An 18901-nucleotide genomic window follows, 5' to 3' on the forward strand; every position below is an offset into this window, starting at 1 on the left:
TTAATTCATTACTACCATTACATTTTTGTGTGTACCTGAAATACATTATAAGGAAGATATTTACGTTGCCCAATGTGAACAAGCATCCCCTGGTAACTGAACAAATGTCCATTGCACCTCAATAAAGCAATGTATTTTACTACAGTGTTCCCTGGCATTACGTGGATACCATCAACATCGTCTAATCAATAATTTCTATGCCAATCAATGACACTAAAGCTGAAATTATGCTTAAAAATTGAACTTATAAACCTAATACGGATTTCAATACAGATTTTTTGAGAAAGAGATAAGATAAAAAGATTTTTTCAAACCAAAAACACAGATCTTGATTTTGTCATGGCAGCTAAACAAAAGCTTATTTCATCTATTATCGCAGGATGCTAGGGAACCTTAGTCATGCTGAAGCAGTTTAATACAGTGGTTTCCCCAAAAATCGCAATTTTAGCGTTACGTTATTTGTGCACGACACCTAATGAACCGTTACAACACTCGCCCCAACGGATCTTGTATAAAACTGAGTTCTGGAGTCCTCTGGAGGCATGTGAAAGTACTATTTCTCCTCTACACGCCTGCGTATTTAGAAGGCGTTGTTTTTTATCCCATTTGTTTATTTATTTAGGCCCATTAGCATTATAGCTGTAACGGAACCGAATTTCAATCGTGTACATGTCACATGTTTTGTCGTATCTATAAAGAACACATTACACAGTTGTCATTTAGGCATAAGAGTATTCCTTCTGCACCATTGCATATGGTACATTACACAGTAGGCGTAAGAGTATTCCTTCTGTTCTTCCATTGTTCATTTAGGCCACCGAACAGCGGAGACAGTTGATATGATCATTGTTGTGTTATTAATAAAACAACAGCCCGATCTTTCTTGCAGAGCAGAGCAGATGTATGGATGAATCGATCTTCAATCGACCGTGGATCGATTTCCATAGATGATGATTGTTTCACGGACGTAGTTGTTCTGTAATAACACAAAGATTGTCAATCGAGGACCCTGAGTTTTGAGCTCACGATCGATTGCTTACTAAGCGAACGCGCAACTAATGTGGCTAAGAAGACCCCCCAAGGCGTTGCTTTCATTTAGTTTATTTTGAGTAGTGCAAGCATCGGTTTCTAGCGCTATGTATACGCGAATTAACCCTTTATGAGGCCGCGGAAACTAGGGAACGAATCGGCTCAAACTTTTGAGAACATAATCCTTTCTCGAGGAAGAACACTTTTGATAGAAAAAACACTATTGAAACAGTTGAAAAAATCGGCCGTTAACCCCAAAAACGCTGTTTGACGTTTGAGGCAAATATTTTCATAAAGGTCTGGTTCAGATAACTTTTCATCCACACGAATGCACAGGCAGAAGTGCAATGAAGTACTCCAGAATCGTATACTTCTGTTTTTGCATCAAAAACACCGTGATAGTTGGGTAATTTGGCATCAATTCATAAAATCCGGAAAGTCATGGCATGTTTTAATGAATAGAGGATCAGATTCTGGACTGGTCAGCTTGTTTACCAGATCGAAATTCTATCAAAAACTCATGAGGAATGATCGTACGAATAGTAGTTGCAGCTTACAAGCAGCATGAGTGACTTGAAGAACTTAAACGAGCAATATCCTCTGCATAGAACGAGATACATTCTACAACATGGCACCGTTTGGTCGAAACCACCCGGATTGGGTTATTTGAACTGATTGAGAACTAAACATGAAATACGAAATAGAAACTTATCGTAATTCATGTGCAATTGACGTAAATTTTGTAAAGGAGTGAGAGTTTTTCCATCTGGTTCTATAGTTATGAAACACTGACATTTTGAAAAAGCATTGATACATGCAGGATAATGAAAAACAAACATGTTTTTCTTTTTTTTTGTGAAGTATATATGTATCAACCACTTCAACATAGTTTGAACCAGTAGTTACTCAAATTATGATTTATGCGTATCCGAAATGATCAGAACTTTTCACTTCAGATGAACAAAGATTTTGTCGCTTGAGACACTTATGCGAATATTCAAATAACATGAGACATTTATGTGAGCAGTAGTTCTGATACTTATGAACAGTCTTTTCCTTCAAACCAAAGTATTAAAATGGCTAAGTTCTGCTGTTTTGATTTTTGTCCCACATTCGTATGCATTCAACGCACTGTATGTTGTTTTGTGTGGGTGACTCCTTTGTTTGATACTGAGTACCATTATCTATTACTCATAGGAGCATCGTATTGATTCTTGAACAGGTTCACTAGACATCATGCTTCGTTTAGGAAAAGCATAAACTGATATTTAGTTGAGTAAAATATAAGATAAGCATGATTTCTTGCTGTGGTAGCTGAGAGCAGACAAACTACCACAAAAAGTTAACACTAGGTTTACGGACGTTTCATATATACCATCTTTACTAACACGCGTCAATTTGAAGGAAGAAAAAAAGAAAATAGACATCAATATATTTTAACCTTGATCAATGCATAAAAGTGGAATATGTGGAGATGGAATATAAATGCAGTCGATTTTTGTAATTTTCCCTCTAAAATTCGAAATGCGTCAAAATTCTCAAAAACATAATACTCCCTTTCATGTTGTGATCTCACATCTTCAGCAATTTCGGATTCAAAAAAATTAAAAACAAAATTATGTAGCTGCTAGACATGCAAAACTTCACTCTCTTTGTAGCCAAAGCGAACTAAGTACATGCTAACTATTAACACAATATCATGATGCAACACATTGGTATTCTGTAACGACTCTTGACTTATTTCATAAATAGCATACGTATTGACTCACTTTTGCTGTTTTTGACAATATAATATCCTAATAAATGGAAATAAATTGACTTAAACTTGGTTCGTTATTTTTTTTTATTTATTTTTTTATCTGTATTATAGTGATTTTCAACTCATTAGGCTGGTTCGTCACTTTTACTTCCATTTTTGGAAGAATGTCGGGAGTGAGAATTGAACTCGTGACCTTTAGCGTGAGAGGCATGGATGTTACCACTACGCCAGATCGCCTCCAACGGTTCGTTATGGCTGAACACAATTTTGGAAAATGCAGATTAGCTCTTAGGCGTCGTGCACAAATTACGTAACGCGAGAAGGTGGAGGAGGGGGGTCGAGGTTGCATTACATACTGTGTATTAGAGATAGGAAATTGCGTTACGTAGGGGGTGGGAGAGGGTCCAAAATCCGGATTTTTAGCGTTACATAATTTGTGCACGACGCCTCATCATGGTTTTACACTTCAGGAGAGCACTTTGGCCGTCTTACTTACCAGATCCAAACGACAACTGCTTCCAAGAGCTGGTTAAGAGGTTGAACAGCATTTCTATTTTCACGAAGTGACCAAATATTGTGTAGATTCGTGGATCACTTCGAAAGAACAGCTGTTCTTCAGACATATATTAGGTTAGGGGAAAAACAATCCATCATTTTCTGGGCAGCTGGCTTTAGTGATCAATATATCGCGTAATATCGATCATACAAATTCAAGTTGTAAAGGTGAAATTTCACAAAAGTTTTGTTCTTCAAATTTGTTTAAAATAATTGAGGCTACAACTATGTCGAACTATGTTTATCTATGTTTATGAGAAGAGCCACTTTCAATACGCAAACGTGTCAAGTTGGGTTTTAACTCTTTAACCTACAACCTCGAACCGCACTCGTGGCGATTGAAGTGTGCCCAACGTGGTTCGACATATACGACAGGCGAGCTAGATTTTTGTATCGTACACAGAACTTACTCAAACGCATCGCTTTATTATACTACCTTTTAATTCATTACTACCATTACATTTTTGTGTGTACCTGAAATACATTATAGGGAAGATATTTACGTTGCCCAATGTGAACAAGCATCCCCTGGTAACTGAACAAATTTCCATTGCACCTCAATAAAGCGATTGCTTACTAAGCGAACGCGCAACTAATGTGGCTAAGAAGACCCTCCAAGGCGTTGCTTTCATTTAGTTTATTTTGAGTAGTGCAAGCATCGGTTTCTAGCGCTATGTATACGCGAATTAACCCTTTATGAGGCCGCGGAAACTAGGGAACGAATCGGCTCAAACTTTTGAGAACATAATCCTTTCTCGAGGAAGAACACTTTTGATAGAAAAAACACTATTGAAACAGTTGAAAAAATCGGCCGTTAACCCCAAAAACGCTGTTTGACGTTTGAGGCAAATATTTTCATAAAGGTCTGGTTCAGATAACTTTTCATCAACACGAATGCACAGGCAGAAGTGCAATGAAGTACTCCAGAATCGTATACTTCTGTTTTTGCATCAAAAACACCGTGATAGTTGGGTAATTTAGCATCAATTCATAAAATCCGGAAAGTCATGGCATGTTTTAATGAATAGAGGATCAGATTCTGGACTGGTCAGCTTGTTTACCAGATCGAAATTCTATCAAAAACTCATGAGGAATGATCGTACGAATAGTAGTTGCAGCTTACAAGCAGCATGAGTGACTTGAAGAACTTAAACGAGCAATATCCTCTGCATAGAACGAGATACATTCTACAACATGGCACCGTTTGGTCGAAACCACCCGGATTGGGTTATTTGAACTGATTGAGAACTAAACATGAAATACGAAATAGAAACTTATCGTAATTCATGTGCAATTGACGTAAATTTTGTAAAGGAGTGAGAGTTTTTCCATCTGGTTCTATAGTTATGAAACACTGACATTTTGAAAAAGCATTGATACATGCAGGATAATGAAAAACAAACATGTTTTTCTTTTTTTTTGTGAAGTATATATGTATCAACCACTTCAACATAGTTTGAACCAGTAGTTACTCAAATTATGATTTATGCGTATCCGAAATGATCAGAACTTTTCACTTCAGATGAACAAAGATTTTGTCGCTTGAGACACTTATGCGAATATTCAAATAACATGAGACATTTATGTGAGCAGTAGTTCTGATACTTATGAACAGTCTTTTCCTTCAAACCAAAGTATTAAAATGGCTAAGTTCTGCTGTTTTGATTTTTGTCCCACATTCGTATGCATTCAACGCACTGTATGTTGTTTTGTGTGGGTGACTCCTTTGTTTGATACTGAGTACCATTATCTATTACTCATAGGAGCATCGTATTGATTCTTGAACAGGTTCACTAGACATCATGCTTCGTTTAGGAAAAGCATAAACTGATATTTAGTTGAGTAAAATATAAGATAAGCATGATTTCTTGCTGTGGTAGCTGAGAGCAGACAAACTACCACAAAAAGTTAACACTAGGTTTACGGACGTTTCATATATACCATCTTTACTAACACACGTCAATTTGAAGGAAGAAAAAAAGAAAATAGACATCAATATATTTTTACCTTGATCAATGCATAAAAGTGGAATATGTGGAGATGGAATATAAATGCAGCCGATTTTTGTAATTTTCCCTCTAAAATTCGAAATGCGTCAAAATTCTCAAAAACATAATACTCCCTTTCATGTTGTGATCTCACATCTTCAGCAATTTCGGATTCAAAAAAATTAAAAACAAAATTATGTAGCTGCTAGACATGCAAAACTTCACTCTCTTTGTAGCCAAAGCGAACTAAGTACATGCTAACTATTAACACAATATCATTATGCAACACATTGGTATTCTGTAACGACTCTTGACTTATTTCATAAATAGCATACGTATTGACTCACTTTTGCTGTTTTTGACAATATAATATCCTAATAAATGGAAATAAATTGACTTAAACTTGGTTCGTTATGGCTGAACACAATTTTGGAAAATGCAGATTAGCTCTTAGGCGTCGTGCACAAATTACGTAACGCGAGAAGGTGGGGGAGGGGGGTCGAGGTTGCATTACTTACTGTGTATTAGAGATAGGAAATTGCGTTACGTAGGGGGTGGGAGAGGGTCCAAAATCCGGATTTTTAGCGTTACATAATTTGTGCACGACGCCTTATCATGGTTTTACACTTCAGGAGAGCACTTTGGCCGTCTTACTTACCAGATCCAAACGACAACTGCTTCCAAGAGCTGGTTAAGAGGTTGAACAGCATTTCTATTTTCACGAAGTGACCAAATATTGTGTAGATTCGTGGATCACTTCGAAAGAACAGCTGTTCTTCAGACATATATTAGGTTAGGGGAAAAACAATCCATCATTTTCTCGGCAGCTGGCTTTAGTGATCAATATATCGCGTAATTTACAAATTCAAGTTGTAAAGGTGACATTTCACAAAAGTTTTGTTCTTCAAATTTGTTGAAAATAATTGAGGCTACAACTATGTCGAACTATGTTTATCTCTATCTATAAAGATAAGAAGGTTAGATTTTTTATTTCATCGACAATTTTGGTCTCCCTATTTTTGATAACATAAAAGTGAGCGCTCTATCATATGTAGCAACTTTGTCGAAGAATAAACATCTCCCACAAAGTTGTTTTTAACTAAGTTGCATTAGGGTGACCATGAAAAAAACGATTTTTTCTCTAACTTTTATATTTAAAATTGTCTTCGTACCAGTTTTAGAGCTTATCAATACCAACATTTTGCGATGCAGAATTTGTCAATATCTCGAAGTTATTGATGGGTTTTCACCCAAAAACTCATGATTTCAATTTTAATTCACTCAAATACAAAAAATAACATATATTTGAAAATCACATATTATATAGAGTGAAATTTGTGCTTTCAAATTCCGTCAACAAACATTTTTTATGTTTGCCCCAGAAAGAATGGCAAGCAATTGAAGAGAGTGTATTTTTTGGGGAGAAATATCAATAACTTTGAGTGAAGTTGAGATATTAACAAGTTCTGCGTCGCAAAATGTTTGTATTAGTATGTTCTAAAAGTCTTTCGAAGACAGTTTATATATATATATAATCTGAAATATAAAAGTTAATTTTTTTTTATGGTGGCCCTAACGCAACCTAGAAAAAAACGCTAATCGGTTGTTTAAAGAGATAGAAAAAAAAACTTTGTTCCACAAAGATGTTTCAAATAACTGGGACTACAAAATTGTCGAACTATGTTTACCGCTATCTATAAAGATAAGAAAGCTAGATTTTTTTCGAAAATTTTAGTCAGCCTATTCTCGGCAACATGAAAATAAGCGCTCTATCATATTTAACAACTTTGGCGAAGACAGATTTTGTCTAGAGAATAACTGTCGAGCTAATTTCCACTTAAATGCGTCTCCTGGACCATTGTGCAATGATATACGACCTCCATCGCTACAAGAAGTGAACGAGAATCGGACTTCACGTTTGTACATCCTCCGAGCCAGTCGAGGTAGCCATATGCAGGAAATTAGATTCAAATAAAAATAGTAACAAATATCGTCGTTTGAGAAAAGACAAATTCATGCCGATTAGCACCATTTATCTGTGTCTAGGAGAGCTTGGTATGATATATAAGAACATGCGCAAACAATGCTTTTCCAATTACCAAAGGCACAGATTGCATACAGAAAATTGAAGATATTCGGATCATAGACACATGAACCGCATCAGTTGCTTGAGGAACCAGTTTGACATACGAAGGCAGTGGATCGATTACGATTAACGGGAGAATGTCGTACAAAACCCTGAACATTTTGGGCTTAATAATGTTTGTCTTCTTTTGCTGTGATCGCTGTACGTCTAGTACCGACCGCACTCTAAATGCAGAGTGATCACAGAAAAGATAAACAAATACAAAACCACTAACCCCCGGGAAAAGCTATTTCAGTTCGTATGCAGTTTTCGTCATTGGTTGGAAAATATTGGAAATCTACCAAACATGAAGCTGCGGATCGTACTTTTATATGCATCAATCGATCAATTCCTTTAATTATAATTATCAAGTTTCTTCACAATTTGATGTCATTTTGCACTTCATTTTGCAATCATTTGCAAACATTGGGAGGACAATCATCTTCCATTCAGAAATCACTCCTTCATAAAAATTATATACAATGTACTGTTAGACACTTACTTTTTAATTTTTTTTCAATCGATTATTTACACTGTATGCTGTCACTCTAATGTAGATTAATATTAATTATCACAGGTATCAATGGGCACGATGCACTTTGCAGATTTTTCCTCAAAGTGACTTTCCTTTTTTAATAGTAGCACCATCAATTCACTCTCACTTTCCTTTGCTTCTTGATTCCGAATGCATTCACCATTAATCAACATCCGATCTTGGCACGGCCTCCAATTGGAAGTAACTATAACAAAAAAAATAATTTCACGTTCATACACCGTTTACTTTTGCAGCTGAAACTCGAGGCCCATTCGCGGTATTTGCAAATCTCGCAAAACCTCGCCACTGCCACGGACTGAATCGCTCGGAACACGTTCCGAATTGAACGCCGCAAAGGATAAACTCGAACGTGACCAATTCTGGATCAACACTGAGTCCGATCGGTTTGTTTATCTTTACTTTTATAGGAGGCTTCTCCAACCAATCGGTTCTCTCTCGTTACGGTTAACGCGCTGAGAGCAAACGATCGTCAACCAAATATCAAACCTGGTAGTGATCAGATAACCCAGCTCCCCAACAAACCTTGCAAGTGTTTTCTGTCGAAAGTTTACACCGAGAGACGGAAAAAAAGAGCGGAAAACTGATAGGAAAAAACGACACCGCGAGGAAATTTAATGTTCTCTTTTTTGGTTCATAGCTTGCTCGGCTCAACCCAAGTACACTATGCGTCGCGCGAAGAATGATAAACGAATGTTGTCGAGCATACGACAAACCAATTTTGTAACTAATATATGCTGAAGAACTACGGTTTGAACACCTTGCTTTGGTTAACGGTCGTAAACCAATTGACGTACGATTCTATTCGGGTGAAGGTTGGGATTTTTGGATTTCCCAGTGTCGGCAACAAGCTATCAACACGAAATATTATACGTGTTCAGTTCTCGCTGAAGCAACTTCTGGTGAGGTTTTTGTGTTAGCCATTAATTGAAATTTTTTTTTTATCTGTATTTTAGTGACTTTCAACACATTTGGGTGGTTCGTCACTTCTTAATTGAAATGAAAAACAGTGTTTATGCCTGAACAAAAAATTACCGCACTTCGACATCAAACAAACGGAACAATTGTTCTCGCCTGCTAATGGAGATGACTTCTGTCTGGGTTTTAATTAATCTTAACGAATTAAGTGATACATTTAACGGTTCAATTGAAAACAGTTGATAATGAACGTCAATGTAGAGTATAATGCACATTAAACAAAGTATTACAGCCTGATACTTACTACAGTGGTAGACATTCGTTTAGCCGCAACCTATTTTTCCTCAATATTTTTAAAAATAAGTCAATTCATTGTACAGTTTTGTTCATAAAAGACTATTATTGTTTATTTTCATCGAATTCATTCTAAAAAGAAGTATAAATTCATATTTTGTTCTCTAAATAATTCAAATATTTGGAATTAGGGTGGACATTCGTTTAGCCCCATCCTAAAATTTCAATAAAAGAAAATTTGTGCGGCAAATTTCGAGTCCAATCGGTAGCTAATATTTAGTATGTCCATTTCGGATTAATTTGAAAACTCGATTTGTCATCGAGTCAGACAGCTTTTAAAGTGTTACCATATTGATTATAGCCCAACACTCCTGAATCACTGCTTTGAGACTGGAAATGTTGTCAAATTGTCATCCGTTTGCATAGACCATCTCGACCATGATTCTCCATAGGTTCTCTATGGGATTGCAATCGACTGCCAGCAGGTCATTCAAGAAGCGGAATGTCCTTCTCGGCAAACCATGCCTTCGATTGCTTGGAAACGTGGATCTATGCATTATCCTACTGAAAAAAACACATCCTCGGTAGCGTTATTCTCAATATGGCCAATCAAAACTCCAGTAATTGAAGATACTTTTCGGAGTTCATTTGGGTGAAAATGAAACAAATTGGAAGCTTGCTGTGATATCAAAGAGCTCCCCACACTGTCAAGCTTCCGCCCCCAAAGTTTCGCTTCGATCTCACGACATACCGTTGACTTAAATTGTACCAATAGCAACTATAACAGTCCGGACCATCCAAATTGAACTTTTTTCGCCGGAAAATACAACATTTCTCCATTCTAGTTTCCATTCCATGTATTGCCGGGCAAAAATGAGATGGTTCTGCTTATGGGTGGCGGTCAGTTTAGGCTTCCCTTGAGGTTTCTTCCACATGATGTTTGGTGACTCGTTCAAGATGCGAGCAGTATGCCTCTGCGTTACTGGAATAACCGATTCTGCCTTAATGTATGAGCAGGATATCGTTTCTTGGTTGCTTCGTGTCTTATTCGACCTTTAAGATGCAAAGTAACTTTGGTGTTCCCATTTGTTGGTAGTTATATCCCATATTTCTGGCACTATTTAAAGAAATTCCGTACCACTTTCACAGATCAACCAATTTTTGTTACGATCGAGCGATTAGAAAACTTTTGTTTATTGAACATCTTTATTTTTTTCCACCCCTCTTCCGTCAAAAAATACCTTTCGCCATTCCTTTTAATTCTACGTAAATCACTAATCTGACCAACTTCTTACGTTTCACATCTAATATTTACCTTGTAAATTGAACATTCCCAAGTATTTTTTCAAAAAACACAGATAAAGGCTTGGTGATTACGCGAAAACCTGATTTTTATGCCTTGTGGCTAAACGTATGTCTCGGGAAAAAACGACCAATTTTGTAGCGTACTTTCCCACGAACATATACATATATAATATTCCCAAACAATATTGAGTATTCCCAAAAAATATCGAGTATTGCTTATAACGAATTCCTCAATCAGCAATTCCAAATGAAATCGACAAATGACAAAACATGAGTATTTTTGATTTGAATGAAAGTGTGTATTCCATTTGGGTTAGAGGAAATATGAGTTTTCCACAGCAATTGGGAATTTTTTGACTCAAGCGTAACTTTTGAAAAGGGCGTATCGATTTGAGTAAGAGAAATCTTTGATAATTTATATCTCAAAAACTATGAGTCATACCGAAATAGTGTCTTAGAAAGAGTTATAGAGTATTGAAGGTTGAACATGAAAAAAATGTACACTGAAAAAAAAATTAGTACTTTTTTTTATTTACAAAATAAAAATTCAATTTGCAATATCCAAAATACGTATTTTTTAATTTTTTTTTATTTTTCCATATAAAATAGAAGTCATGCAGAAAATTTAAAAAATGGGCCCAAGATGGTAAAACTATTTTTGACGAACTTTGTGGAACATCGAATTTTTAGGAATTATCGAAGCTTCGAATTTTTGTATGTTAACAATCATTTTTAGCCACAAATTATGAATCCTGAAATGATTTGAAACAAAAAAGGTTATTATCAATCTCCTTCTAAATGTAGCCTTTTTCGAAATATTTAAAAAAATATCTCTAATTTATTGTCTTTTTTATAGTAAATAATCCCTTTTAATATGTTTGTCGTGTTATACCGTCATGTTCATGAAATTTTATGAATTTGCTCATAATTTCCAACAACTTTTTCAAATACATCATCATGGTTCATTTTTTGACTCAAGCGTAACTTTCGAAAAGTGCGTATCGATTTGAGTAAGAGAAATCTTTGATAATTTTTATCTCAAAAAATATGAGTCGTACCGAAATAGTGTGTTAGAAAGAGTTATAGAGTATTGTTGGCTTAATTTGAAAAAAAATATACACTGAGAAGAAAAATTAGTACTCTTTTGACGTAGGACTACGTCTTTCATTTCTATACCGGGGTGTAAAATCAAAGTTTCGAAAACGAAAGCGTTACGCCGGAGACCGAGATTTTGAGCGTTAATAGCTCCTAAACAACTGAACGAAATGGTATGATAAACACTTCATTCGAAAGATAAAATGTCTATGCGTTCTATACTTGTTACTTTTTGATCCAAAAACTTGTTTCAATAGTCTTAAAATTGCTTTCAAAACAGGCTATTGAAATCACCAATCGGTATATAAGCGAGCGCCGCTCGGAAATCCACTCAGTTCTAATTGAACAGCGATTGGAGCATGTTGTCGCTGTTGTGGTGAAGCTCTTCGTTTATCATGAAGGCGCGGATGAACGGTGTCACCAAGAGCCTGTTTGTGCACCCTAGGCCAGAAGGGAATCCATCAGGAGGAGAGTGATGCCACAAACGGTTCCCCGGGAAGACATCGCTACACACACATACACGCGCGGAATTCTTTCCGTTTGGATGCCATTGAGCATTGAGAAAGTTCCGGAAAGATCTAATCTTTTCTGGAAAATAATCTGCCAGTTCCTCTGGGAATTTAAAAATACATTCATGTGAAAGAGTTTATTTGAATGTTTTCTATCCATGTAATACTGTGACCAAATATTTTTCAATCAAGTACTATTAACAGATGGTTATCGAATTAGCATTAACCACTGGTGGGCTTCCAGTATCGAGGAAAATGTGGAAATATCTAATCGTTACTGAAAGTAATCTGCTAGTTCCTCTTGAAATTTAAAAATACATTCATGTGAAAAAGTTTATTTGAATGTTTTCTATCCATGTAACACTGTGACCAAATATGTTTCAATCAAGTGCTATTAACAGATGGTTATCGAATTAGCATTAACCACTGGTGGGCTTCCAGTATCGAGGAAAATGTAGAAATATCTGATCGTTACTGAAAATAATCTGCCAGTTCCTCTGGGAATTTAAAAATACATTCATGTGAAAGAGTTTATTTGAATGTTTTCTATCCATGTAACACTGTGACCAAATACATTTGGTTTTGTGATTTTTCAATTAATCGCAATTAACAGGATAGCTTCAGAAGATTATTCTTCCCCATCAGTAGGATATTTCCGTATCCAATATTGTATGCGCCCGCAATCGATTATTGCTCAGTCGCCGAAAGTTCCGAGCTCAGAGAGTTCATTCCCGTCTAGTTTGCCTTCCAAATTGCCATCGTAAACCACACCTTCTCTCGATTCAATCACACACAAAAAGCATACTTAAGCGATATTCTGATGGTGAGACACATTCATTTTTCGTGAGGACATCGACAAGACAACATCGTTGCCTAACGTGCTGGAGGAGGTGGACGGCGAAGGATCGACACATACACGCGCAGAATTCTTTCCGTTTGGATGCCATTCAGCATCGAGAAAGTTCCGGAAAGATCTAATCATTGCTGGAAAATAATCTGCCAGTTCCTCTGGGAATTCAAAAATACATTCACGTGAAAGAGTTTATTTGAATGTTTTCTATCCGTGTAACACTGTGACCAAATATTTTTCAATCAAGTACTATTAACAGGTGGTTATCGAGTTAGTATTAACCACTGGTGGGCTTCCAGTATCGAGGAAAATGTGGAAATATCTATTCGTTACTGAAAATAATCTGCTAGTTCCTCTTGGAATTTAAAAATACATTCATGTGAAAAAGTTTATTTGAATGTTTTCTATCCATGTAACACTGTGACTAAATATTTTTCAATCAAGTACTATTAACAGGTGGTTATCGAGTTAGTATTAACCACTGGTGGGCTTCCGAAATCGAGGAAAATGTGGAAATATCTAATCGTTACTGAAAATAATCTGCCAGTTCCTCTGGGAATTTAAAAATACATTCATGTGAAAGAGTTTATTTGAATGTTTTCTATCCATGTAACACTGTGACCAAATACATTTGGTTGTGTGATTTTTCAATCAATCGCAATCAACAGAATAGCCTCAGAAGATTATTCTTCCCCATCAGTAGGATATTTCCGTATCCAATATTGTATGCGCCCGCAATCGATTATTGCTCAGTCGCCGAAAGTTCCGAGCTCAGAGAGTTCATTCCCCTCTAGTTTGCCTTCCAAATTGCCATCGTAAACCACACCTTTTCTCGATTCAATCACACACAAAAAGCATACTTAAGCGATATTCTGGTGGTGAGACACATTCATTTTTCGTGAGGACATCGACAAGACAACATCGTTGCCTAACGTGCTGGAGGAGGTGGACGGCGAAGGATCGACACATACACGCGCAGAATTCTTTCCGTTTGGATGCCATTCAGCATCGAGAAAGTTCCGGAAAGATCTAATCATTGCTGGAAAATAATCTGCCAGTTCCTCTGGGAATTCAAAAATACATTCACGTGAAAGAGTTTATTTGAATGTTTTCTATCCGTGTAACACTGTGACCAAATATTTTTCAATCAAGTACTATTAACAGGTGGTTATCGAGTTAGTATTAACCACTGGTGGGCTTCCGAAATCGAGGAAAATGTGGAAATATCTAATCGTTACTGAAAATAATCTGCCAGTTCCTCTGGGAATTTAAAAATACATTCATGTGAAAGAGTTTATTTGAATGTTTTCTATCCATGTAACACTGTGACCAAATACATTTGGTTTTGTGATTTTTCAATCAATCGCAATTAACAGGATAGTTTCAGAAGATTATTCTTCCCCATCAGTAGGATATTTCCGTATCCAATATTGTATGCGCCCGCAATCGATTATTGCTCAGTCGCCGAAAGTTCCGAGCTCAGAGAGTTCATTCCCGTCTAGTTTGCCTTCCAAATTGCCATCGTAAACCACACCTTCTCTCGATTCAATCACACACAAAAAGCATACTTAAGCGATATTCTGATGGTGAGACACATTCATTTTTCGTGAGGACATCGACAAGACAACATCGTTGCCTAACGTGCTGGAGGAGGTGGACGGCGAAGGATCGACACATACACGCGCAGAATTCTTTCCGTTTTGATGCCATTCAGCATCGAGAAAGTTCCGGAAAGATCTAATCATTGCTGGAAAATAATCTGCCAGTTCCTCTGGGAATTCAAAAATACATTCACGTGAAAGAGTTTATTTGAATTTTTCTATCCGTGTAACACTGTGACCAAATATTTTTCAATCAAGTACTATTAACAGGTGGTTATCGAGTTAGAATTAACCACTGGTGGGCTTCCAGTATCGAGGAAAATGTGGAAATATCTATTCGTTACTGAAAATAATCTGCTAGTTCCTCTTGGAATTTAAAAATACATTCATGTGAAAAAGTTTATTTGAATGTTTTCTATCCATGTAACACTGTGACCAAATATTTTTCAATCAAGTACTATTAACAGGTGGTTATCGAGTTAGTATTAACCACTGGTGGGCTTCCGAAATCGAGGAAAATGTGGAAATATCTAATCGTTACTGAAAATAATCTGCCAGTTCCTCTGGGAATTTAAAAATACATTCATGTGAAAGAGTTTATTTGAATGTTTTCTATCCATGTAATACTGTGACCAAATACATTTGGTTGTGTGATTTTTCAATCAATCGCAATCAACAGGATAGCCTCAGAAGATTATTCTTCCCCATCAGTAGGATATTTCCGTATCCAATATTGTATGCGCCCGCAATCGATTATTGCTCAGTCGCCGAAAGTTCCGAGCTCAGAGAGTTCATTCCCCTCTAGTTTGCCTTCCAAATTGCCATCGTAAACCACACCTTCTCTCGATTCAATCACACACAAAAAGCATACTTAAGCGATATTCTGGTGGTGAGACACATTCATTTTTCGTGAGGACATCGACAAGACAACATCGTTGCCTAACGTGCTGGAGGAGGTGGACGGCGAAGGATCGACACATACACGCGCAGAATTCTTTCCGTTTGGATGCCATTCAGCATAGAGAAAGTTCCGGAAAGATCTAATCATTGCTGGAAAATAATCTGCCAGTTCCTCTGGGAATTCAAAAATACATTCACGTGAAAGAGTTTATTTGAATGTTTTCTATCCGTGTAACACTGTGACCAAATATTTTTCAATCAAGTACTATTAACAGGTGGTTATCGAGTTAGTATTAACCACTGGTGGGCTTCCGAAATCGAGGAAAATGTGGAAATATCTAATCGTTACTGAAAATAATCTGCCAGTTCCTCTGGGAATTTAAAAATACATTCATGTGAAAGAGTTTATTTGAATGTTTTCTATCCATGTAATACTGTGACCAAATACATTTGGTTGTGTGATTTTTCAATCAATCGCAATCAACAGGATAGCCTCAGAAGATTATTCTTCCCCATCAGTAGGATATTTCCGTATCCAATATTGTATGCGCCCGCAATCGATTATTGCTCAGTCGCCGAAAGTTCCGAGCTCAGAGAGTTCATTCCCCTCTAGTTTGCCTTCCAAATTGCCATCGTAAACCACACCTTCTCTCGATTCAATCACACACAAAAAGCATACTTAAGCGATATTCTGATGGTGAGACACATTCATTTTTCGTGAGGACATCGACAAGACAACATCGTTGCCTAACGTGCTGGAGGAGGTGGACGGCGAAGGATCGACACATACACGCGCAGAATTCTTTCCGTTTGGATGCCATTCAGCATAGAGAAAGTTCCGGAAAGATCTAATCATTGCTGGAAAATAATCTGCCAGTTCCTCTGGGAATTCAAAAATACATTCACGTGAAAGAGTTTATTTGAATGTTTTCTATCCGTGTAACACTGTGACCAAATATTTTTCAATCAAGTACTATTAACAGGTGGTTATCGAGTTAGTATTAACCACTGGTGGGCTTCCAGTATCGAGGAAAATGTGGAAATATCTATTCATTACTGAAAATAATCTGCTAGTTCCTCTTGGAATTTAAAAATACATTCATGTGAAAAAGTTTATTTGAATGTTTTCTATCCATGTAACACTGTGACCAAATATTTTTCAATCAAGTACTATTAACAGGTGGTTATCGAGTTAGTATTAACCACTGGTGGGCTTCCGCAATCGAGGAAAATGTGGAAATATCTAATCGTTACTGAAAATAATCTGCCAGTTCCTCTGGGAATTTAAAAATACATTCATGTGAAAGAGTTTATTTGAATGTTTTCTATCCATGTAACACTGTGACCAAATACATTTGGTTGTGTGATTTTTCAATCAATCGCAATCAACAGGATAGCCTCAGAAGATTATTCTTCCCCATCAGTAGGATATTTCCGTATCCAATATTGTATGCGCCCGCAATCGATTATTGCTCAGTCGCCGAAAGTTCCGAGCTCAGAGAGTTCATTCCCCTCTAGTTTGCCTTCCAAATTGCCATCGTAAACCACACCTTTTCTCGATTCAATCACACACAAAAAGCATACTTAAGCGATATTCTGATGGTGAGACACATTCATTTTTCGTGAGGACATCGACAAGACAACATCGTTGCCTAACGTGCTGGAGGAGGTGGACGGCGAAGGATCGACACATACACGCGCAGAATTCTTTCCGTTTGGATGCCATTCAGCATCGAGAAAGTTCCGGAAAGATCTAATCATTGCTGGAAAATAATCTGCCAGTTCCTCTGGGAATTTAAAAATACATTCATGTGAAAGAGTTTATTTGAATGTTTTCTATCCATGTAACACTGTGACCAAATACAATTGGTTGTGTGATTTTTCAATCAATCGCAATCAACAGGATAGCCTCAGAAGATTATTCTTCCCCATCAGTAGGATATTTCCGTATCCAATATTGTATGCGCCCGCAATCGATTATTGCTCAGTCGCCGAAAGTTCCGAGCTCAGAGAGATCATTCCCCTCTAGTTTGCCTTCCAAATTGCCATCGTAAACCACACCTTTTCTCGATTCAATCACACACAAAAAGCATACTTAAGCGATATTCTGATGGTGAGACACATTCATTTTTCGTGAGGACATCGACAAGACACCATCGTTGCCTAACGTGCTGGAGGAGGTGGACGGCGAAGGATCGACACATACACGCGCAGAATTCTTTCCGTTTGGATGCCATTCAGCATCGAGAAAGTTCCGGAAAGATCTAATCATTGCTGGAAAATGATCTGCCAGTTCCTCTGGGAATTTGAAAATACATTCATGTGAAAGAGTTTATTTTAATGTTTTCTATCCATGTAACACTGTGACCAAATATTTTTCAATCAAGTACTAAATATTAACAGGTGGTTATCGAGTTAGTATTAACCACTGGTGGGCTTCCAGTATCGAGGAAAATGTGGAAATATCTAATCGTTGCTGGAAAATAATCTGCCAGTTCCCCTTGGAATTGAAAATTACATTCAAGCGAAAGAGTTCATTTTAATGTTTTCTATCCATAAAATATCCATATAATACATTTGGGTTTGTCAATCAAGTACAGTTAGCAGGTTAGCTTCTGAAGATTATTCTTCAGAACAAGGTTTTTCGTATCCTATATTGGATGCATTAAACCTTGTGCCTCCAACGTAACGCTCTCGTTTTCGAAGTCCCCCAAATATTCATTTATTCATTCATTCAGAATGGATTTAGATTCAACTTCGAACAAATGATCTCTAAATCAACTATAGTCCTACGTCACCCTTGCGGTTATACCATAGATATAACCCACTTCCTGTTTTTTTTATTTACAAAATAAAATATTAACTTGCGATATCAAAAAACATGTATTTTTTTATATTTTTATCAATTTTTCATATAAAATAGAAGTCATGTAGAAAATTTAAAAAATGGACCCAAGATGGTAAAACTATTTTTGACGAAATTTGTGGAACATCGAATTTTTAGGAATTTTCGAAACTTCGAATTTTTGTATGTTAGCAATCATTCTTAGCCACAAATTATAAATTCTGATGTGATTTAAAACAAAAAAGATTATTATCAATCTCCTTCTAAATGCCATTCTCGAGATATTTAAAAAAATATTTCTAATTTATTATCTTTTTTATAGTAAATAATCTCTTTTAATACGTTTGTCGTGTTATACCGTCATGTTCATGAAATTTTATGAATTTGCTTATAATTAACCTTTTTTGTTTTAAATCACATCAGGATTCATAATTTGTAAAAATAGTTTTACCATCTTGGGCCCAATTGATTGCTAACATACAAAAATTCGAAGTTTCGAAAATTCCTAAAAATGCGATGTTCCAAAATTTTCGTCAAAAATAGTTTTACCATCTTGGGCCCATTTTTTAAATTTT

At 36.5% G+C, this 18901-nt stretch overlaps 1 protein-coding gene across 2 annotated transcripts in view; it reads right to left on the bottom strand.

Moving 5' to 3' along the window:
* LOC129779517 (organic cation transporter protein) overlaps positions 1 to 18901 on the bottom strand; it is a 52331-nt gene that overhangs the window by 16835 nt on the left and 16595 nt on the right. The window contains exon 1 of one of the 2 annotated variants that reach the window (XM_055787037.1): positions 7959 to 8372. The exons of the other annotated variant lie outside the window; for it this stretch is intronic. Coding sequence (XP_055643012.1) covers position 7959 — 1 coding nt within the window. The 5' untranslated portion in view covers positions 7960 to 8372. Of the gene's footprint in view, positions 1 to 7958; positions 8373 to 18901 lie in introns of those variants that run through there. 2 annotated transcript variants of the gene reach the window in all.

Source organism: Toxorhynchites rutilus, chromosome 3 (assembly GCF_029784135.1).
Source record: "Toxorhynchites rutilus septentrionalis strain SRP chromosome 3, ASM2978413v1, whole genome shotgun sequence".
Lineage (NCBI taxonomy): Eukaryota > Metazoa > Arthropoda > Insecta > Diptera > Culicidae > Toxorhynchites > Toxorhynchites rutilus.